The sequence below is a fragment of the Protopterus annectens genome, chromosome 2.part0 (genome assembly GCF_019279795.1).
Source record: "Protopterus annectens isolate FY-2018-M chromosome 2.part0, PAN1.0, whole genome shotgun sequence".
Taxonomy (NCBI): Eukaryota; Metazoa; Chordata; order Ceratodontiformes; family Protopteridae; genus Protopterus; species Protopterus annectens.
Window position 1 is genome coordinate 1,631,498,856 of NC_056728.1, and position 25,172 is coordinate 1,631,524,027.

Here is a 25,172-nt window from a genome sequence, read left to right on the forward strand (position 1 = left end):
AACAATCACTGTGCAAAGTCATTCATTTTGTCTAGTTGTATTGTACTATAGTTTTATTTGTTGTTTTACATTTTTTTCTTTAAAATGTGAAATTATGTGGAGCTTTCTTGTTTGGCCCAGCTGGACCATCTGGATAATCAAAGAAACATAAATAAATACATGCATACATACATACATACATAAATAAATAGTTTTTAGTAGTTATTCTATATATGTACAAAAAACAGCTTTATTGACACATGTATTTACATTTTCTCAATGAGATATGTTACAGGAGTGTTATGCTGAAATAGGGAGGAACTTTTTTGCTAAATATTAGTTTTGGCTTGAAGGGCACTTAAGAATGTTGAATTATTTCCACATTTTCACTTAAATGGGGCAGAACTTATATATTATAAGAATTTGTTGCAGCAGCCTGTAATGCAGTTGGGAAGGCACTGCGACATTTTAAATAAAGTAGCATTCTTTCATATTTTGCATACGCTTGGGATGGATGGATACAGTATGCCTGACAATATAATGAATCATAGACTGGAAAGTTAGTATAGTTTGCTGGCTAATGAGACTTATTGCCACATCATTATACCTCAAAGTATATGAGTTTCAAAATTAAATTACACAAAATGCTAAATTTGCATCAATAACTAAGTGAAAATAAGTTGATATGAGGGGGTGAATGAAAAGATATTTGTCACTTGAAATGTTTGTATGTTGAATAGTTTATCACCTGTCCTGTTAAAATATTTTTATGTTAAATATTTTATCAACTGTCCTGTTAAAAGGTTTTCAGTAACAACAACATTCTAGTATTAGAATATTTCTCTTATGATAAGGAATAATTTTATTTTAATTTCAGTGATGATATATTTTTTTTCAAACCGTAGATACACACCTGATGAAAATCTGTTAAAGCGTGTGCAGAGAAATGAAACTGCTAGTTCAAATCCACTGCTTCTTTATGTTGAGGATTTTAATCTCTTTGTGGAGGACGTGCACCGAGCAATCTCTTCACTTAGGAAGCAGGTCAATTCTTTTTCATTTTCTTCAAGATGCACTGTGTGTTTATATACATTATGACTGCTTGCAGAGTGTCATTCTTCCATCGATCTATCTATGCTATCATTTATATTTATCATTTCTAGGTATTTTGCACTCCGTTTCAGTGAGAACATATACTATAAAAATTAAGGCCTTTCTTTGCCACTAAAAGTCTGGTTTAAGCAAGCTGCTTGATCTATCACACTGCTTGGACTATGCTTGGACTATAGTGATTGTTTAGCTGTCATTAAGGATAGATGGACACATTGACTGAATCCCTGATAGAGAGATAGTGTAATAGACAGATACACAGATAGACAGAGTTCCAACAGCTAGATATTTTCTGCATATCAGGTAAAATATGTGTTTGTTATCTTCCACTGAATTTTGCTAAAATTGTCAGTTAAAGCAGAAGACTGAAGAAAATAAAGTATTTTAAAAGGTTTTCATAGGTTTCCTCATGCCTTCCTCAAGCACTCCAAAATGGCCTGTTATCCACTGACCTGCTGTCTGACATCCAGCTACTGATAAACCCACCCAGTCACCACAGAACAGCCACCACCCTGACAAGTGTTTGCCTTGCTCAAGCAACTCCAAAACAGCCTGTTATCCACTGCATGCACCTTATCTTACCTGCTTGATGTATACTTTATTGTTGTAGCTAGACATATTGGAAAACCTGGTTACCTCTTACAGCCGCCAGATCCAGTCCTTCCTCCCCTCCCCTTCTTTCCCTAACCACTGTGTCTTTTTGGCCTTCTACTAGTACTGCTTTTCCCCTTACTCCTCACCTGCTGTAATAACCCCACACACCATATTCTGTCCATCAGACCTGCATGCGGTTCTTCATGCTCACAAAAAGTTATCCCTCATAGCAAGACACCTCAGCCTTAAGACTAAACACGAGCCTGTTATTTCTAACAATCTGGTCTACTACAAGACTTCTTTCGCTAAAGAACTGTACTCACCAGATTCCCTTAGAGAATCTCTCGCTGATTGTTTTTTGTTCTCTTTACTCGTGAACTACTAGATTGCGAGAATAGTCTTATCTCCCACCTCTCTGTTTCCTGCTAATTACCTCACCCTTCCTCCTCCCATGCAACTGTGTGGCATTTAAAAGTCCCTACCTGGCATTTTGTTACCATTACCCTTCCACTCTATTTCCCCTGGCATCTGGTGGTAGAAGGACTCGCTGGTCTTTCTGTACATCCTATCAGCCTAGAGTTGTTAAATGCAATACAGGTCAGAACATCCTCATATTTAGAGACTAGTTTTTTTATACATATGTTGCTAAAGTTGTATGTTTATTTACAGACTGCTGTATTCTACTTCTATATATTGAGAATGTACTATTCCATCTAATATATAATGTATATTAAAGACTTGTAAACACTTTGCTTGTATATGCCTATGAACCCATTCAGCAGTTGTTGTTTGTTACATAGTTCAGAAATTGCTCTGTTCAATTTTGTCAATACTGCTTAGAAAATTGCTATCAATCTTATATTCCTTGTGCATTTGTTTGCCAAACCTGTGGACCAAAGCGCATTTAGGATTGTAATACTGTGTCTAACAGAATGCGTCAAACATAGTTCTAGTGTGTGTTATTCCCCTATTACTTCCTGTAGACTTAACATGGTTAGCTCATAGAATTCTACTCCTATAACTCAACCAGTTGTGGTGTAGTAGCTTTGGACAAACTTGGTCTGCCATACCACTCAATTAACCATTATTAGTGGGTGAATTATTTACCGAGGCTAAGGATCCCTTGGCCCCGCTTGTATAATACATATCCCATGTTGTTGCGGATTTTTGATATTACTGTACCAATTAGTTAGATTACTTGTCGTCACCTGAATCTGGTGCACTAGTTGTAGCCTGCCAAAAGAATATGCCATTAGCGTTTGTTGGATGTACTCCAAAGATACTGTTTTTGTTTTTTTTTTTCTGTTAATGTGAATTACACATGATGATTCAACCACACTGAAAGTACCCTTGTCAATGTGTACTTGCTCGCTCTAGTCTATTGCTGCACCAACATGATGAACGTGTGCTTATAACAGCTGTTGTGACTTTTAAATTTTAACTGCCTTTTTATAGAGATTTTGGACTAGTTTCTACTCTCATCTCTGTCTCTTCTTTTTCTCTGCTAATGCCTAATTCTCATGCTGTTTCCCTTTTTTATATAACACTACGTACTACTGATTATCGTCTTCTCTTTTCTCACCACAGCCCCCCCCACACTTTCTATCCATTGTCTATGGTTGTCTAAGTAGTTCTATCCTAGTACTCTAATACCATTCTTCTTCCCCTTTTCTCTCAGGACCTGCTGTCTGACATCCAGCTACTGATAAACCCACCCTGTCACCATAGAACAGCCACCACCCTGACAAGTTCTTGCTCTGTTCAAGCAACTCCAAAACAGCCTGTTATCCACTGTATGCACCTTATCTTACCTGCTTGATGTATACTTTACTGCTTTAGCTAGACATATTGGAAAACCCGGCTCTCTCCTACTGCCGCCAGATCCAGACCCTCCTCTCTTCCCCTTCTTTCTCTAACCGCTGTGTCTTTTTGGCCTTCTACTAGTACTACTTTTCTTCTTACTCCTTGTCTGCTGTAATAACCACACACACCACATTCTCTCCCTCAGACCTGCATGCTGTTCTTCATGCTCACAAAAAGGTTTCCCTCATAGCAAGACACCTCAGCCTTAAGACTAAACATGAGCCTGTTATTTCTAACAATCTGGCCTACTACAAGACTTCTTTTGCTAAAGAACTGTACTCACCAGATTCCCTTAGAGAATCTCTCTCTGATTGTTTATTTGCTCTTTATACTCGGGAACTACTAGGATGTAGCCTCGCTCTGTTCACCCTCGCTTACACTCAGGCTCACTCCACTCCCCTACCATACCCTCATTCCCATCCACCCCTATATAATTTCTTTTATAGCTAACCTCACTTTTACGCCTTCCCTTTCCTCCACCTTATTTCCTGTTCCCCTGACCAATCAGACCCAACCAATACTCCACACATACTCACATAATCACTCCACTAAAGTTCTTCCAATTCACTACTCTACCTTTCTCTACTTCTCCAGAAGCAATTGTCATTGCTCTTGATGTCACTGTGTCTGCATAGAGAAAAATCTGCAACCTCTCCCTTACAAACATGTTCCATAAATGGCATATAGTCTTCTATGTGTTCCCCTTACTACTCCTGTACTATCTAACTTTCTATGAAAATCACCCTATAACTACTTACCAATCAACAAGCCACACTCCATCAAATAACACCCCACATCCTCTTTACTCATTCATAAAATCCTCTATAACTTCATCCACGAGCAAGTTCTTACAAAAATCAAACTGCACCCACACTCATAAAACTTTACTAAACCTAAAATCACGTAACTCTACTACTACCTTCCACTTAATGACATCCATATCCTCTTAAAAACTCTACTACTATCAGGTGATATCCACCCAAACCTTGTCCCTACCGCATCCACTTCAACCAACAACCCTAACCCCTATACTCAGGTCAGTCTACCCCCCCCCCTATAAAATATATATCTTTTTACTCAGTAAATATCATAAGTGTACTAAATAAAATCAGTGAATTTCATGCCTGGGTGGCAAATCACTCCCCTGATATCATCATCCTTACAGAAACCTGGCTAAAGCCTCATATTCCTGAGACAGACATACTTCATCCAGGCTATAATTTACTGTGACTAGACCACCAAAAGAGAAAAGGGGGAGGAGTAGCTATTGTCTACTCCAACCACCTCACTGTCACAGCTCTACTCAAACTAAACTATCCTTTTCAGCCTGCTGAAATACTGACTGCTAATCTTAAACTTAACAGTCATGTAACTGTCACTGTGGCAGCAATCCATATTCCTCCAGGGGACAACATCCCCTTACTAGAAAATATACTGGCTATCCATCTGCTCTCCCAACTCTAATTTATCTATTAGCTTGCAAGGTTTTACACAGTTGATTTCAACACACACCCATACAAACAAACCTCACAACTCTACCTCTCTCCGTGACTGGATATTAGTATCCAACTCACGTAAATATCATAACCCTACAAACCTACCTGACTCCCTAAGCAATCACTCTCCAGTAAAAGTGCTTAGATTCAACTCACATTCTCCTAAACTACACAAATAAATAACATGTCGTAGTCTAACAAACTTTCACCCAGACATTTTTTAATTCCTTTCTCTCTAAAATCAATTGGTCTTTCCTAAACCAAATACCACTTGAAGAGGATGTTCACACAATTAAAACTACCTTCCTGAATATCCTAAACTCACTAGCTCCCATCTGCACAGTATGAATAAAATACAATAAATCCACTTGGCTAACAAACTCTACCCAAAAACTGATGAAATCTAGAGACAGGATGTCGAAAAATGAGCAAAAACTAAGTCATCCATATACCTGCAAACATATAAGGAACTTAGAAATCAAACAAAAAAACAAATAAATAAAGATAAAAAAGATTTCTATAGCAACCCACTAACACCACAGAAATTAAATCCTTCCAAATTTTGGTATGCAATTAATCAAATACTCCATCCTGGCAACCCGTTGTCTCCTAACCCTTGCCCAGCTAATACTCCACAAGTAAATGCAACTATTTTCAATTCCCACTTCATTGAATCCATTGAGAAAATTATACCATCAGACTCTTCTACTGCAAACACTGAAATCTCACCATACCCTTCCTCTACTCTAAACTCCAAAACAATTTTCCCTAAACCTTTATCTACTAATTATATTAAATCCCTGTTCTGCAAATTAAAACCTTGCTCTTCATCTGCTGACAACATTCTTTCTTACTTCCTTCAAGTAGCAGCTAACACTCTAGCTATTCCTGTGTCTATCCTAATAAATCACTCCATCTCTGAATCGAAAGTTCCCTCTATCTGGAAAGAATTTTACACTCTACCTATACACAAAGGGGGAAGGTCCACAGAAAATTACTAATTTCAGACCTATTGCTATTCTTTCACCCCTCTGAAAGATCTTAGAAAAATGCATAGATAACCAAATCATGCAGTACCTGTTGCAAGAAATTCTACTTACTCCCACACAACATGGCTTTTGCCTAAAACATAGTACTACTACTGCCCTTCTATCCTTCATCAACACTATCTCTGTAGCCAGAGATAACAACAAGTTAGTTTCTTGTGTGTTCCTTGATCTTTCAAAGGCCTTCAAAACTGTCACCCACCCCCTCCTCCTGAACAAATTAACTAACCTCAACTACCTACCTCTGCTATTGCCTGTTTTTCTAGCGATCTCTCTGAACAAAAACAATCAGTAAAGTGGCTTTCTGCTATCTCCCCTCCTCTGTCTGTTAATACTGGTGTACCTCAGGATTCTATTCTAGGTCTAGTACTCTTTAATATCTTCACTAACCACCTCTACACTTCTTGTCCTTAGTCATCACTGGTCCAATATGCTGATGACTCTACACTAATCTCTGTTGCAGACACTCCCTCAAAACTCCTAACACTCACTCAGTCTTCCTTTAACTCTGTAGAAACCTGGCTCTTCAATAACCATCTTATTCTAAACCCTAAAAAAACTATTACTTTTTCTTCCTAAGAACTGAACTTTAAATCCACTTTTTACATACTCTCTTTAAACATCACTCCTATCATAGCTGAAACATCCATTAAGGTTCTAGGTGTCATAATTGATGACAAACTAAAATTCGATCTACACGTAAACCATTGCATTAGTAAAACCCATCAAAAACTCAGCCTTCTATACACAAACAAAAAGTTCCTCACCAACAAAGCTAAAATATCCCATGTTCATGATTACCTACTTTCAAGCTGACTATATAGCTCCCAAATTCTCACTAATGCCAACTCACCACTACTAACTAAACTAGAATCTACATATAACAAGGTGGCCAGATTTGCAGCAAACCAACATTATAAATCACATCACTGTCTCTCTCTAAACATTCTGAACTGGCTTGAATTTGCTCATCGGCTTCTCCTCTCCCAGCTTCTAATTATCCATTCCATATTATATTAACCATCATTTTGCCCCTACCTATCTACACTAATTTCCTGCTATACTCCACCCTTATATTAACCATCATTCTGCCCCTACCTATCTACACTAATTTCCTGCTATACTCCACCCTTATATTAACCATCATTCTGCCCCTACCTATCTACACTAATTTCCTGCTATACTCCACCCTTATATTAACCATCATTCTGCCCCTACCTATCTACACTAATTTCCTGCTATACTCCATCCTTATATTAACCATCATTCTGCCCCTACCTATCTACACTAATTTCCTGCTATACTCCACCCTTATATTAACCATCATTCTGCCCCTACCTATCTACACTAATTTCCTGCTATACTCCATCCTTATATTAACCATCATTCTGCCCCTACCTATCTACACTAATTTCCTGCTATACTCCACCCTTATATTAACCATCATTCTGCCTCTACCTATCTACACTAATTTCCTGCTATACTCCACCCTTATATTAACCATCATTCTGCCCCTACCTATTTACACTAATTTCCTGCTATACTCCACCCTTATATTAACCATCATTCTGACTCTACCTATCTACACTAATTTCCTGCTATACTCCACCCTTATATTAACCATCATTCTGTCCCTACCTATCTATACTAATTTCCTGCTATACTCCACCCTTATATTGACCATCATTCTGCCCCTACCTATCTGCACTAATTTCCTGCTATATTCCACCCTTATATTAACCATCATCCTGCCCCTACCTATCTACACTAATTTCCTGCTATACTCCACCCTTATATTAACCATCATTCTGCCTCTACCTATCTACACTACTTTCCTGCTATACTCCACCTAAGACGCTCTGATCTAGACCTACTACAGATTCATAAACCTAAAAACAAAACAGGCTGCAACCTTTATAGTTATAATCCATCCAAGTCTTGGAATAAACATCCACTAGAAATAAGAGTCCTCACTAAAGCCAACTAATTCAAGTCTGCCACAAAAGAATACCTGAAATCTCAATGGACCTGCCACTGTACCCATCCCCCATAAACTGACAACCTATCCTAAGTATTTTCCTTATACCTGACAGGATCAACGTCAAATTCCATATTACCAATATGCATATTTCTCACTCTTTTCCTAATGCACCTATATACCTTTCTCAGCTCACTATCTATTACCCTTCCTTTAGTGTCTTCCAGCATCATAATAATCCCAAACTAAGCATCTACTAAACAATTACCTAGACTATGTACAGCTTAAACACCGTAAGTATAATAATTTATTGTCTGTATTGACTGTATGCATTTTTCTTTCTCTTTCAACATTCAGAACCTCAGACTATTTGTACACATTATATTTGAATGTTTTCTAAGTGCAAACATGCTTTTTGATGTATTTATCTGAATATATTATCTATTAATTAACTTTAATGCTATTTACTTTACTACTGTAAAAGCCTGTATAAATACTAGCATGTACTATTTTGGAGCTTTTCTCCTCGGGTCTCCGCTGAAAAAGAGCTGTCAAGCTCAGGTGGATAAACCCGGTCAACAAATGCAAAATAAATGAAGTAAAATAAATATTCATTCAATACAATACACAGTGTATGTTAGGATGACATATAATTCCAGTGCATCAGTTTCACTACCTATAATTTCGACTTTACTTTTGTTATGTTTTCATTGTTTCAGTCAGATATTAACTGATATTCTTAAACAAATAAAAAACTAGCCATTAGATTTAGTCTTACAAAAACACATTGAATCATCAAATTCTATATAGTATTAACCAGTGGATATATATTATATTTCAAAGGCTTAAGAAGATCTTATCTCAACTGGTGTCTTAAAATGGACATCTATTAATTAACAAAAAAAGCTTTCTAAAATTAAAATATGTTCAGATGCCATCTGATATTATAACATAGGTTAAACGTAAACATTAGAACAAGTATAGTTAACAAATTCTAAACATGAATATAACATATTTATAGCCTTCATGCAAAACTGGATAAATATCAGACCAAAACAACATAAGAAACCATACCATTAAATCTCAAAGTCCCTTTCCTGCATTAGAGAAGAACAATATATGGTCAAACAGCAGTTATGAATATTCTCCCCTACAGGATGGTCATGCCCATTCCTCCCTGCTAACACCTCAGATGCCAAAGCCACCCGGGCTATAGTTAGGGCTTCATTCCATTATGCCATGGTGCTGGCTAGTTCTGTTCTTTTTGTACTTTTAACTTTACAGAGATATTTTCATATAGTGCACTTGGTTATAATGGGAATTAGATCACAAGTCCTGTTAAGTGTCAGGGCATGGGATGCTGTTTGCAGTATCTAGTATGTACATTTTATAAAGCCTACGCTAAAAATGATTACAGTCATTTCTTCTTCATTTATTAATCCCTTAGAAGTTAGATTAGGCCAAAGATAATTTTAGACTTTCTTAGGCTATTTACACAATTCAAAAAAAAAAAGTTTATTACTTTTAAACAGGATTAATAGACCCTATTCAGATGTTTGTTTATATTTCTAAATTACTAATGTTAGGTTTATATAGCTTTTACTCAGTGATAATTTGTTTTACTTTGAAGAGTGACTTCTAACATTTCTTCACATTCTTTACTTTCTTTAAAGAAAGCAAAACAAGTTATTTTTTCCACCATGGACTTTTCCTAATATAAAATTTACTACTCTAACTTCTTAACATGGGAATATTCTTCATGATACAAATTGTCAAGAGTTTCCAATAAAACTTGAGGTCAGGATTGTCTTTAAAATAATGCCTTTCAATATTAATAATAAAGGATGACAAAGTGTGATAGCCTGAATTATAGCAATTAATGTAATAAATAAGTTTTTTTTCCATGGATGATTTTTCTAAAGAAAATATTATAGAACTATAATCAGAATGCCAGAGCAGAGTTGAAATATTTAGCTCATTTAAAAATAATTATGCAATACTAGTTTATCAAAATGATTGCTGCTTAAGTCTGGTATGAGACATACCAAATTTCCTGCTTATTCTCTATGTTGATGACATGGTCATTTACTAATCAGGTCAAAATCATACCAGCATTCAATGACAACTCCAGTCAGATTTACATGAGCTCCACCGATGGCTCATAAATCATAAACTACTTCTCAACCACACCACAACTAAACTATGCTTTTTGGAACTCCACAGAAAATTCACCAAGCACCTGACTCTCTAACTATCTTTGATCTACACAATCATTCCACATAGACAAACTTCACCTTCAAATACTTAGGACTGTAGCGCGATCAGTCACTAAATTTCCATTTCCACATAGACAAAGTCAGAGCTAAAATAAACTCCCTTCTTTTCTGGGCCAAAAATGTCTCCCCTTTTCTAACCCAACCACCCAGAGCAGCCATTGACAGAGGATGTCTTCTTTTTCAACTTACATATGTGATCATAATATTTTGCTTCTACATCCAAGAAAAACAATGCACACACCAGTCTATCTCTAGCCGCATTTGGTGATTCATTACAGACTCACCTCTCTGTGAGCATTACCTTATCATCCTAGAAAAAGCTAAATGTTTACCATAAAACAATGCTCTAAACTCCTTTTATCATGCCGGAACTACAAATTTCTCCAACTCCACACATTTACTCCCCTTGCAGGTAAACTTCATGTGCAACCTGAGATACTATTTACATGCCACACCAGCTCACATTACCCCTAGAAGCAAACTCCTCAGTACTGCACATGCTTTTTCTTCTCAGGTGCCTACTCTTTGGCAAGCTCTACCTATTAACATTAAGGAAATCTACACATAATCCAAGTTCAGAATGGAACTCAAAAAGCACTTCTTCATCCAAGCCTAATGCTCCTCCTTCAACACAGGACCTATCACCTAACCTGCGTACGTTCCAAATCTTTTTCCTTCATTCAAGGTTCACTGAAGATTGACTCAATAATGTATATTATTGTGCATTATATTCTGCGTGATTGAATGCTGCACTGTGCTTGTTCAATGGAATGAATATTACAGTTTTGCTATGTAATTAGTCTGAACTATTCTGTTGTTTGCTTACATTTCAATATTTTTTTTTTATGAAATGATTTTTTATTTCACAGAGCTGAGCCTGATATTGGTCAGATAATCAGTGTACCCCAGTAAACAAATGAAAATAAATAAATAAATAAATAAAATGAGAATTATCCCTGCAATTATCTATGGTATGATCCCAGTTATTCCTATTAGGAGTAATATATAATTATTGACTTATGAAACTGTGATAATATTTTAATGGAAAGACTCTTCAGTAACAGGTAATTGAATACCGTTAAAATCACCCCAACAATAAAGTTGTGCCAATAAATAAGTTTAAATTATAAAATGAAGGATTGAGTTGATTATTATATGTGGACAGTTACACTATTGCTTGATGAAACAGAAATCACAGAGCCTCAACTCCCTGAAACATGATTGCCAGATACTATTAGCATCTTCACAGAGAAGCACTGTTGGAGAATCATGCATTTTCTGGTGTTTGCCCCCTTCCCTCTTAAAGTGCATCAGAGATGTTGACTATATCAGTTATGGGAGGTGCAGGGAACCAAAAAAAAAAAAAAACACAAAAATATAGTGTTTTGGGACAATGTTTTCAGTGAGTTGGCCTCAGGGATTTGTTACATCTGTGAGTTGCCATTTGTTCACTTATAGTGGAACTGTGGTGGACATTTGTAGTTCTAAGAACTCCAATCATTTTTATAAGTAATACTGAATTTGACTTATCTGCTGATAAAAATGAGACATCATCACCTGAGACTGTTTGTAACTTGGTTCTGTTAAGCACTAAAGCCTAGGATTGAAAATGAACTTGCATCCACAAGTTTGTAAAAAGTATACACCTAAGGTATTTATACTAGCAAAAAAGAAAGACTTGTTAAGTTTTTTTCTTTAGGCCTCCTTTCAGTAGCTACATAAAACATTAGAAAGTTATGTTTACTCTGAGAATATGATTTGCCATCTATGCTCATATTTCCAAAAATGAGAAAAAAGTTATAATCTTACATTCTCTCTTTTGCATTCTGTAAAACAAATTAAATTTGTGGATCATGTTAAAACAACCTTTGCCAGCATAGGTGAGCTTATTTATACATAATGCTATGGTATTACAGAGTCAAAATGAACAGTATTCATGATTGGGTGTAATTCAGACTGACTAGTATTGCTCATTTAAAGATAAGGAAAAGAAGATTTTAATGTAAAAATGAGATGTAATCCACAGCAAAGTAAGCAGCACCTGAGCAGTTTGTGAGGATACAAGATTAAATTAAGTAAAAAAAAACTCTTACATTAAAGGTCTAATTTTCTTTAAACACCTGACAAAATCTTAACAGGACCAAAGGATACATTGAAGTGGAGATTGTGGTTGCTTCCCAGGAAGCAGTAAAATCTGTTTTTTATTATATTTATTGCTGAAAGATCAGTTAAAATGCAAGAAGAAACAGCAGGATAAGAAAGACAAGGTGGAAGGCAAATTATCCTATATGCACTAAAAATGCCTTTAGAGTGAAAGCTGTTTGTTAGTTTTATTGAATTTTAATTTTGCATAATTTTCTTTGTTTATATACTGCAATGCTTTGTTACTTTCCTATTCTTAAGCACTGTTCAGTATCCATGATTATAGAGACATTATTTGGTTTACCTCAAGATTTTGTGAGGAATCTGCTGTCAGTCATATGGAAATGTTGGTCCTGTAAGTAGTACACTTAGGTTCATAGGTTCATACTAGGCTATCTGCCCTAGGGCATTTATAAGCCTAGCCAGAGTGTGTTTGGCTTTCGCCACCCATTTTAAATTAATTTTGAAATGCCCTTTTTCAAGGTTAGTATACTGTGCCTCTGTCTAACAGTGACACAGAAGTGATACCGGGGGTAAACCTACGATCTCCCATCCACTCATCAAGATTCCTCTTGAAGAGAGTCAATGAGGGACTCTGCCTAACCTGGACTGGGATTTTATTCCAGAGTGAAGGGAGCCTCTGGGTTATGAATTTGTCCCTCCAGCATGTCCTATTTATTTCAGTGCTGAGGTTCAAGTCTCTTGAGCGCTTAGTTCGATGGGATTTGGATTTTCTGAGGTGCAGCATGCCCATTAATTCCAGGTTGGACATGGCTTTATACGTCAGGCACATATCGCCTCTGAGCAGGTGGTATGCCACTGAGTAGAGCTCGAGTTTCTTTAACCAGGCAGCATATGGCATCTGTTTGAGCACTTTGATCCTCTTGGTGAGGTACTTTTGGGGTCTTTCCAGTTGCTGCAGGTGTCTGGTAAGGTACATCCCAAAAGGGGCATTGTGCTCAATTATGGGCCTGATGAGGGATGAGTAAAGAGGCACGATGACCTCCCCTGATCTAGATGTGAATCCCTTCATGATTAGGTGGGCTATATAAAATGTTTTTCTAACCACTTTGGCCACGTGGTTGTCAAATGAGAGATTGCTATCAACTTGGGTCCCCAGGTCCCTAATTACTTCTTCTGTACTTAATGGATTTCCACCTATGTGATAATTTGTGGGCACTTTGTCTTTGCCAAAGGGGATGACTATACACTTTTTGGCGTTTAGCTTGAGGCCATGGCTCTGGCACCAGTTGTCTGTTTCTATGAGGCCCTTTTGGAGGATGCTTGTGTCGGCTGGAGAGTCGATTATGGTGCCCAGTTTGCAGTCATCTGCGAACTTGGTCAGCCACAGTCCTTCCATGTTGGCCTGTACCTCTGAGAAATATATACCAAACAAGAGAGGTCCCAGGACTGAGCCTTGTGGGATGCCACTTGTAACTGGTTTGGAGTCTGACATGGCTCCAGCAATTCTAACCATATGGGTTCTGTCCTTGAGCCAGTTTGCAACCCATCTAGTGATATAGGGGTTTATATTTAAGCTGGTGAGCTTATCTATAATGCCTGAGTGGGGTATTGTATCGAAGGCTTTTGCGAGGTCCAGGTAGGCTGTGTGGACCACCTTCCCCTCGTCAATGGCCTTGGTGACTGTTTCAAAGAAATCAACCAGGTCTAAGATGCAGGATCTGCCCTTAACAAAGCTGAACTGGATGGGATCCAGTGTCTGTAGGTCCCCAATATCTTTATTTATGAGGTCCATGATGATCCTTTCCATAGCTTTGCAGACCAAGCTAGTCAGGCTTATGGGGTGATAGTTTCCAGGATCCGTTGAGGCACCACCTTTGTGGAGAGGGACCACTGTTGCTGTACGCCACTCTTTGGGTACATATCCTGTAGTAAGGCTGAGATTGAACAGTAGTTTTATGTTTGGGTTTAGCTCTTCTTGGAGTTCATGTAGGATGCAGCCCGGGACACCATCTGGTCCCATTGATGCTGTGTTTTTTGCTTTGGAGAGGGCAGCTCTTACCTTAGCATCTGAGATGTCAGAGGGCAGCACTCTGCTGGGATAGATATTTGCCCTTTTGGTTGGGGGGGGGAGAAGTTTGCGCTGAACCTGTCAGCTAGGATGTTGGCAATGTCTGTGGGTTTGGTGTATTTTTTGTCATTTTGGACTAATTCTGAGCATATCTGGGAATTCCCACCCAGGTTCCTAACATAACTAAAGAAAGCCTTGTGATTATACTTAGTGTCCTGTGCAGTTTTTTTCTCGAAGCTGGCCTTAGACGATTTTATGAGTGCCTGTAGTTTCTTGCTAATACTGATCAGAGATGCCTTCCCTTTTTGGGATTTTGCTCTATCATGTAGTAGCTTCCTCATTCTATTGTATAGTTTGTTTATGGCTGGGGTCCACCAGACAGGATGTCTGCCTTTGGGGGATTGGGTCTTGGTTTTATTTGGGATTGCATGATCCATGCATTCCTGAAGGTGTTCATAGAATGCATTTATAAAGGATTCTGCGGTCTGGGCCGTATTTTCCACAGGCCCGGGGCTTTGAAGGATTCCACCTCGGTTTTGAGGAGTGTGAAATTTGCTTTAGAGAAGTTTTTCACTGTGGTTTTTAGGGCAGGGGGGTGGAGTCGGGATGTGAATATCCAGTGAGATTAGTTTATGGTCTGATCTTACCAGTGAGGGATACACTTCTGGTCTGGAGCATAGAGTCCCCATGTTGGTGATGATCAGGTCCAGTATGTTTTCCCCTCTTGTGGGAGTGGTAACAAGTTGTTCCATAGCATTTGAGTTTATAAATTCTATGAACCTTTGGGCTAGGGTGTTGGCTTCTATAAGGGTGACCTTGAGTATTCTTCATCCTGGGTAACACAGCAGGAAGACTAATGCCATAAGACATCAGTAAGGGGCTTCATTTTGGGACACATAGGAAGGAATGGGAAAAAAGAACAAACACATTAATGAGTCTGACATTAAACAGCCTGTCAATAAAGCTATGCAAGCAATGCCAACAGGATTTTTTTAGGGGGGATCTATATGAATTATGAGTCATGCACTATTACATCGTCATTTTGCAAAAGAAAAAAATCATGACAGTAAATAAAATTGTCTGCTGCCTGTAAATAACCAAACTAAAGGTTGAAAAGGTCACACAGACAAGCCATTTAATAAAAACTGCAAAAAAGACCCAGTCAAGCTAGAGTCTTCACTGTGCTAAACCTTAAGCCTCATGTAGTAGAGGTACATGGGATATCTGCAAATGACCACCTTAAGGGCATACATACATTTCAGCTACATGGTTTCTGAATGACCATGATTTATTTTTACTTTTTGAGTCATTTGGGGGTGCATTTAGGCTAGCAAAGCCAAACAACACTAGCTGTAGACATGCACTGACAGGGAAAAATTCTATACCAATACATTTTTTAATCTTTTTTGTTTGTACATATTTTCAGATTCATAGATTTAAACACTTTCAGTCTCACGTATTGTGGGCTGTCTGAAAGCATACTGTTGTTTGACAATTTTTTTCAAAAATGTAGAAGTTTAGTGTAGAAGTGTGATGAATTAACTTAACAAATTCAAAAGCTGTTTTGAGTGAACTCTACCCTTATCAAATGTCATTTGCACAGTTCTATCTTCTACAAACAAGATGCTTTGTCTCCTCTACCCCAAACTTAATATAAAAATATAAGGTCTCAGCACTTCAGAAGAGAAGAGACTCCTCATGGATAGTGGTATGTTAAGCTACTCTCTATTACTAGTGTCCTGCTGCTAAATATGATGCCAAATATATTTCTAGCAGATAAGGCTATTCTTTTACAGATTACACCCTTCTCAATACAGTGCTAAATAGCCAGGCCAGTCTCCTACTCCAGCTTACTTCAGTGCTCCACTTCTATTTCTCCTTCATGCATACTGTTGTGTATCTACCTCCCATTTTATCACTTCATCTTACTTTTCATCATTATATTTTTCCTTCCCATTACCATGTACTACACAAGGTGAAATACATTTCTTTAGCTGGTATTTTTGACCTGTCATAAAACATTACAGTAAGGACTAGTCAGAGAGCATTGGAGTGTGAATCTATGCAATCTGCAGAGAGTTTAGAATAAAATGGCGCCTGAATTGGGTGACTGCCATACATAAGGCTGCAGATATAAATAAATGCTTTTGTTAATATGTATGCATATATATATATATATATATATATATATATATATATATATATATATATATATATATATATATATATATATATATATATATACATACACACACACATATAGATATCTATATCTATATCTATATATATATCTAAGTCTATAGCATGCAATCAAAGGTTCAACTCAGCGAACCCCAACTCGTCAAACTGAAAACAGCGAATGTTCACTTAAGGAACTTTCACATCATCAAATGTTTTACACAGGAAATGAAATTAGTTGGCCAACATCAGGAAATTTGCCCTTTTCCCTACTGTAGTGTGATCTTGTTGTTGGTACATATAGGTGGGGAGGGTGTGGGGTGCACAGCCTCTCACCTAGGTGGCTTTGACATAGTGCGGTGTGTGTGACGGTTGCAATGTTGGTCAACTGATTCTATTCCCTGTGTAAAACATTCCCTGATCTCAATATTTGCTTAAGTGAACATTCGCTGTTTTTGGTTTGATGAACGGAAGTTAACTGAGTTGAACCTTTGATGATATGATATGGACCCAATATCTATATCTGTATATATAGACATAATGAAGTTATATATCCAAGCACCCAAGTAAACAAAAAAAAAACAAAGCAATGTGGAACAAGGCCATTCAGCCATTTCTTGTAGTAGAATGAGACACCAGGCAATGAAAAAAAATGCCAAGTATACTTAAGTATGCTGGTAGTACTAGTGATGCTATATGAACTACAGAAAGAGCCAGAAGGCAGCAATTCTGAGTACATTGCAGGTATGGAAAAGAACACGTTTGACAAACATCAAAGACTGAAGCAGAGAGATTTCATGAACCTTGGGGTCCAGCCATATCATAGTCTGAAAAACCTTAAGCATTTAGAGAAATTAGAAAGAAAAGTGGAGAAGCATTTTAGCTGAATGATGTGATAAACTCATGACTCAATATATATATATATATATATATATATATATATATATATATATATATATATATATACATATACACATATATATATATATATATATATATATATATATATATATATATATATACATATATAGTAGTAAATATAATCTGTCATCTGACTGACACTTTTCTTTTTCTGTTTCTTTTTATGCTTTCTACTGGATTCACCATTCAGCTCATTAATTCATTTTTTATCTCCACATTTCCCATACAATTAGTTTATTCAGTTTAACTAGTTGTGGTCCTTTTTCCCCATTTTTATTGGCGTGGAGCCAATAGATTTCTTTTTATATGGAAAACTGAAAGCAGATAAAACAAAGTGCAGATATTCAACAATATGGTGCTTTGGTAGTCGCCAGTCTATGAATAATAAAAAGGAAACACACCCTCAAACATATTCACATGGCATTATGTGTACTAAATAATGGAAACAGCATTTTATCATCTGTGGTGATAGCACTAGTATATTTAAAAGTCGTCTATCTTCTATGGTGCATTAACTGAACACAATTATCAATGTGCAGCTTTAAATGCATTCAGTTTTAACATTATTGTGACTCCCACTCTGTGCACTTCATTATACAAGCACTAATAACCTGCTGATGTATAGTATGAATGGCTGTTAAAGCACCAACAACATATTTATTCAGTTACCTGCAATTGTTTGCCTACTCTACATTCACCAGTGCTTCCACATTCATTAGTAGTTAATAGTTACATAGTCCAGGACACCACTGAGGAGCCTAACCCCATTAGTTACATAGTCCAGGACACCACTGAGGAGCTTAGCCCCATTAGTTACATAGTCCAGGACACCACTGAGGAGCCTGACCCCATTAGTTACATAGTCCAGGACACCACTGAGGAGACTAACCCCATTAATTGTATAGTCCAGGACACCACTGAGGAGCCTAACTCCATTAGTTATGTAGTCCAGGACACTGCTGAGGAGCCTAGCCCCATTAGTTACATAGTCCAGGACACCACTGAGGAGTCTAGCTCCATTAGTTATGTAGTCCAAGACACCACTGAGGAGTCTAGCCCATTAGTTACATAGTCCAGGAAACCACTGGGGAGCCTAGCCCCATTTTCCAACTGCCCCAGAGCACTACCTGGACAAGAGAATTACTCAATCACAGAGTAGGTACAGAGGTTGTTGGAATCAAACCCTGACCTACCAGAAGTATTTTATGAACAGCTCATAGCCCATTATCCTCAGCATTAACATGCAGCAGTATATGATACGTGGCATACTCAGCAACAGTACAGCAGTCACAAAAACAAAAGCAGCAGCAATTAATTTCAATTGACAAAGGAACGTGTTACTCAGTGTTTAGTTGAATCTCATTGCATGGCCTTAAAATAAACCATTTGTAAACTTGTATGATATAGCAAAACCTTTCCAGACAGTAATCAAATGCAGTCAGGCATATTTGGGTTATGGCAGTGCATAAGCCGAAATTGGGCTGGAGTCTAGACAGAAAAAAGCAGGGGTGATTATTACTCAGTAAGCCAATATGTCTTTCCCTCTACTCAGGCAAAGTGAAACAAGTGACCTGGTTTGATTGTTTAATTTTCTTTGTTACATACTAAAACAATGAGCAAAAAGGTCACACAGGAAAACCAATTGGTTAAAAACACAAAAAGAAAAACATAACAATGCTAGACTTTCCACTCTGTGATACCTTAAACCTCTTGTGTTAGAGGCAGCATGGGGTGCAAATTACTCTTTAAAGATATCAGGTGTTTCAGATAAATGGTAATTCTGAACTGAAGGCTTTATTGGCCTGAAATTATCCATAACTAATCTAAAAAGTAAAAGTAAATGAAAAAGTCTTGGACATTCAGAATTGGGTTATGGCAGTGCATAATCAGTTGATGGATATCAGTTGGATACAACAGCCCTGTGTTTCCAGATGTCAAACATTCATTTTATGCTGTGCTGATGATGCCATAAGAAGGCAGAAACATGCATGTCCACAGCTAGAGAGGTTTGGCTTTATTGGCTTGAAATTGTCCATAAATGGAGTTAAAAGTAAAAGTAAAAGAAAAAGTTTTGGATATCCAGAATTGCCATTTAGCTGAAACACCTGATATTCTTAAAGGATAATTTGCATATGCGTTCTACACGAACTACAGAATGAACTGGCACCCTACCTAAGTACCATATTCAATCATAGCCTCACCTCAGGCTTTGTACCCACTGAATGGCGCACCGCGACAGTTATCCCACTCCACAAAGGGGGAGCCATGACGGACCCCGGGAACTACTGCCCCATTAGCCTGACGAGCCTGGTCTGCAAGGCCATGGAACGTATCATCATGGAACTCATAAACAAAGACATTGGTAATCTCCATATTCTGGACCCTACACAGTTTGGATTTGTAAAAGGCAGATCATGTCTCCTAAACCTGATTGACTTCTTTGAAGCAGTCACCAAAGCCATAGATCAGGGTAAAATGGTTCACACAGCTTATCTAGATATTGCCAAGGCTTTCGACACCATCCCCCACTCTGGAATTATAGATAAGCTCACTAAACTAGGTATAAATCCCTATGTCACAAGATGGGTTGCCAACTGGCTCATGGACAGAACCCACACTGTGAAAGTAGCGGATTCCAAATCCGACATCAGACCAGTGACAAGTGGAGTACCACAGGGTTCAGTCCTGGGTCTTCTCCTGTTTGGTATCTACTTCTCTGAAGTGCAGGCCAACACAGAAGGTCTTTGGCTAACAAAGTTTGCAGATGACTGCAAACTAGGAGCCATAATCGAAACTCCTAACGATGTGGACAAACTACAAAAGGGCCTCAATGAGACAGATACCTGGTGTCAAAGCCATGGCCTGAAGCTCAATGCCAAAAAGTGTATTGTCATCCCCTTTGGTAAAAACTCTGTACCCATGAACTACCACATAGCTGGTAGTCTACTTAACGCCGAAAATGTGATAAGAGACCTTGGGACACAGGTGGATAGTAGTCTCTCCTTTGATAACCACATTGCCACAGTGGTCAGGAAATCCTTCTACATGGCTCATCTCATCACAAAAGGATTGTCATCCAGAAAAAAAGAGGTCATTGTTCCCCTCTACTCATCACTCATTAGACCCATTATAGAGTACAACGCCCCTTTTGGTATGTACCTCACAAGACATCTACAACAACTGGAAAGACCACAGAAATACCTCACAAAGAGGATTACTGGCCTCAAACATATGCCCTATGCAGACCGTCTCAAAAAACTACAGCTTTACTCAATCGCATATCGCCTACTCAGGGGCGATCTCTGCCTAACATACAAAGCTATGTCAAACCCAGAGCTGTTGGACATGCTCCACTTAAAGAAATCCCAATCCCTCTGAGCTACACGCTCTAGCGACCTTAACCTTGTCACCATAATAAACAGAACATGCTGGAGGGATAGATTCCTGTCCCAGAGACTTCCCATACTCTGGAACAGACTACCTGTCTATGTCAAACAGAGCTCCTCATTAGCACTCTTCAAGAAAAATCTTGATGATTGGATGGGAAATGGGAAATTCACCCCGGAGATCACTTCTGTGGCTCTGCTCGACAGGGGCACAGAAAAATAATTTTCTTGGGTGGCGAAAGCCAGGGTACATTTTTTGGCTAGGCTTGTATGGGCCTTAGGGCCGATAGCCTAGTACCTACCTATGAACCTATGAACCTATGTTGCCTCTGATACAAGAGGTTTAAGGTATCACACAGTGGAAAAAAGAAGTTATGTCTTACTATAACGTTCCATCTGAGTTGTAGATCTTTATTCATTCTTTACTGTTAGGACCTTGGTTCTGTCCTCAGAACTGATACGGCCGTTTCCCAGCTCGCGCAAGCCAAAAACTCTCAGCTAAGAACCTACCCACAATGCCCTTCTCCTAGATACTCCAGATCGAGTTTGCCCACCCTAGATAAAGATGTAGTAATAGAAAAAGGTATGAGGCTCTGTCTGAGCAAATACCCTAACCAGGAGTACATGAAGTCCACCAGGAGTCCAGGCAGGGGGAAGGAGGGCGGAAAGTAAAGAATGAATAAAGATCTACAACTCAGATGGAACATTATGGTAAGATATAATTTCTTTATCTGATGTTGTAAATCTTTATTTATTCTTTAATGTTAGGACCGAGTCCCCAGCTACTAGAGTCCTGGTTGGCCCTAAGGAAGTATATTCTTGAACACCATAGAAGCAAAAGATGCTCGTCCCCAATTTATAATGAGATATGAAGGTATGAGGTCTTGCCCACGTGGCTGCTGTGCATATATCATCCATAGAGGCTCTGGAAAGAAAAGCTACAGTGGTAGCCATAGATCTGGTAGAATGAGCCTTTATTCTTGAAGGTAAGGGTAGCTTATTCTGTTGGTAGATAAAGGTAATGACGTTTCTAAGCCAAGAGGATAAAGTCACTTTGGAAACTGGTTTACCCAATCTGGGTCCTGCAAAGGCCACAAACAATTGGTCTGTTTTCCTGAAAGATTTAGTCCTGTGCAAATAACAACAAAGCTGTTGGTGCACATCAAGGGTGTGCAAAAGGTACTCCCCTCTATTAGAATGCCTTGGAAGAAAACCAGCAGGTCAATAGATTGGTTAATGGAAAAAAAAGAAATGACCTTGGGCAAGAAGAAAGGGTCAATATGAAGGGACACCCTATCCATGTGGAAGATCAAGTAACGATTCTTGACACTCAAGACCTGCAGCTCAGATACTCTTCTTGCTGAGGTGAGTGCTACTAGAATTGTGATTTTCCAAGCAAACATTTCAAATTACATGAATCAAAAGGCTCAAAGGGAGAGCCTGTAAGAGATTGAAGCACCAGAGTCAAATCCCAGGGATCTAAGGGAGGCTTAACCGGAGGTTTAACATGTAATACTCCCTTTAAAAATGTCTTGCATAGGCGGTGTGACATAACTGAAGAATTTTCAAGACCATTATGAAATCTGGAGATAGCTGCTAAATGTACAGTGATCGTTGAAGCTAAGGCTCCTGCATGCAGGAGAGTAGTCAGGTATTGCAGAATCTTTTGAATAGGCATAGAGAAAAGGTCTAAGTTCTGGTCTTTGGCCTAAATAGAGAACCTAGTCCATTTACTAGAATAAACCTTTCTAGTGGAAGGTTTGTGTGAGGCCAGAAGAATTTCATGAACAGGAGCTGGGATGTCAGGCAGTCTGGCAATCATTGGAAGTGGAGGAACCAGGCTGTCAGCTTGAGACTGTGCAGGTTCAGATGAATCAATCCCTGAGGATGGGATAACAGGTCCTAGGAATGATCCAGGATCCACGGGCTGTGAATCAGATGAGGCCATAGAAATAGGAACTAGACTTGACGTGGTCAATAGGGAGCAATGAGGATCACTTTGCTTTTCAACCTCTGAGCTTTCTGAAGAAATTTTGGAAGGAGGGGAAACAAGGGAAAGGCATACAGAAGACCCCGGGGCCAATTGTGCGTTAGAGCATTCCTTGGTGGTTCCCCCTGAGGGGGAATCAAGGCAAAATAGCTCCTGCATTTGTAATTCAGGGGGGAAGCAAACAGGTTGCAGCAAGGCTTGCCCCAATGTTGGAAAATCTGAGCTGCTATTACAGGATTGAGGGACCATTCGTGAGGCATCAGGATGTTCGTGCTCAGATTGTCCACAATAAGGTTGGAACTCCCGAGAATGTGCGTTGTTATAAGAAAGCGATTGGAAGCTATCACCCAGTGCCAAATCCTCATGACTTCCCAACACAGGGGGTAAGATCTGGTTCCACCTTGCTTGTTGATATACCAGATGACTGACATGTTGTCTGAGTGAATTGCAATGGTCCCCGAAGGCAGGGATGCATGGAACACTTGCAATGCTAAGAGAACTGCCCTCAGTTTCAGGACATTTATTTGCAAGTTGGCCTCGAGGGGGGTCCAGTTGCCTTGGACAGTCTTTTTCTAGAAATGCCCCCCCACCCTAATAGTGAAATGTTTGTGGTCACCGTGGCCGTGGGTTGGGGAAGACAGAATGGTCGACATCAAAGATTCTTTTGTGGCTCCATCCACCATAGCATTTCCTTCTTGCAACGGTTCATAAGGCGTATCAGGTGGTTGAATGGGTGGGTTAACAATGACCATTGTGCGGAAAGGAGCCACTGCAGGATTCTCATGTGCAGTCTCACCAGTGGTACCAAAGTAATGGCAGCTGCCATGGAGCCAAAGAGTTGCAGTACAAGACATGCTGGTACAAATGTGTGACTAAGAAGGTCTTAAATTTGGTGCCTTATTTTCAAAAGTCTGTGAGGGGGGAGAGAAGCTTGACAGGATGTTGTGTTGAAGACTGCTCCATTAAATTCCAGTGTCTTCATTGGAGGCATCTGAGATTTGCTTTTGTTGATTGTCATCCCTAAGCGGAGAGCGACATCTTGAGTGTAAGGGAGGCTGCAGACTAGGAGATTCCTGGTTGGAGTGGTAAGGAACCAGTCGCCTAGATAAGGAAACACCTGGAATCCTTGTAGTCAAAGATGAGCTACCACAACTGCCATACATTTGGTGAACACTTGGGGGGCTGTTGAGAGACCGAATGGCAGTGCCCTTAACTGGTAGTGATTGGCTCCCAGCTGGAAGCTGAGAAACCTCCGGGAGCGGTGATCCATCTTTATGTGGTAGTACGCATCCTGTAGGTCTATAGAACACATCCAATTGTCCCTCCTTAGGAAGGGAAGAATGGACTGTACTGTGACCATGCGGAAATTTTGAGGTTTGATAAATTTGTTCAGTAGACTGAGATCCAAGATTGGCCTCCAGTCCCCTGTCTTTTTTCGCACTAAAAAGAACATTGAGTAAAACACGGATCCTGTCTGTTCTGGTGGGACTGGTTGGATGACACTTTTTCTTAGCAGTTTTTCTATTTCTAAGGCTGCTAATCCCCTCTGATTGGGTGGTACATCGGGGATTCATTTAACGGGTCTGGGAGTTAGGTCGAAAGGTATTTGGTAGACTCTGGATATTATTCTCTGCACCCAAACATCAGCAGTAATAAGATGCCAGGCTGGAAGATGCAGAGAGAAATGACCCCCGACTGCTTCCAGAGGAAAGCAATCAGGCAGCTGCTCAGGAGCGCTGGTAGGGTCTGCTGGAGAATGAATCTCTGGCTCCCTGGTTACGCAGACCCCTTCTTCCCTGAAAGGGGCATCTTCGATATGAGTAGCCCCCTCTGCCCCAGGGGGATTGCTCACCACGAGTGTCAAGAAAGGATCCTTGGGATTTCTTGAACCATATCTTTCCCCCCTTCTGGCTCCTAGAGTAGGGCCTCTGGGGGTTGGAAAAGCATATGCCCACAGCAGACAAGGTCTTTCCGTATTTCTCACTATGTGCAAGTGTATCATGTACCTTGGTTCCAAAAAGTGCAGATTCATCGACAGGTGCATTAACGAAGGAAGATTTAAAGGGGTCTGTGAAATCACATAACCGCATCCAAGCATTACGTCTCATGACAACACCAGATGCGGCAGCTCGAGCTGCCCCCTCGGCGGTGTGAGATATCAAACACATTGAGGAGTTCAAG

At 39.1% G+C, this 25,172-nt stretch overlaps 1 protein-coding gene across 1 annotated transcript in view; it reads left to right on the plus strand.

Moving 5' to 3' along the window:
• The window catches only part of LOC122792862 (peroxidasin homolog), a 1,098,019-nt gene that overhangs the window by 871,609 nt on the left and 201,238 nt on the right, over nucleotides 1–25,172 (plus strand). Inside the window, exon 13 of the mRNA XM_044060421.1 lies at nucleotides 885–1,023. Within this exon, the coding sequence (XP_043916356.1) occupies nucleotides 885–1,023 (139 nt within the window). The remainder of the gene's footprint in view (nucleotides 1–884; nucleotides 1,024–25,172) is intronic.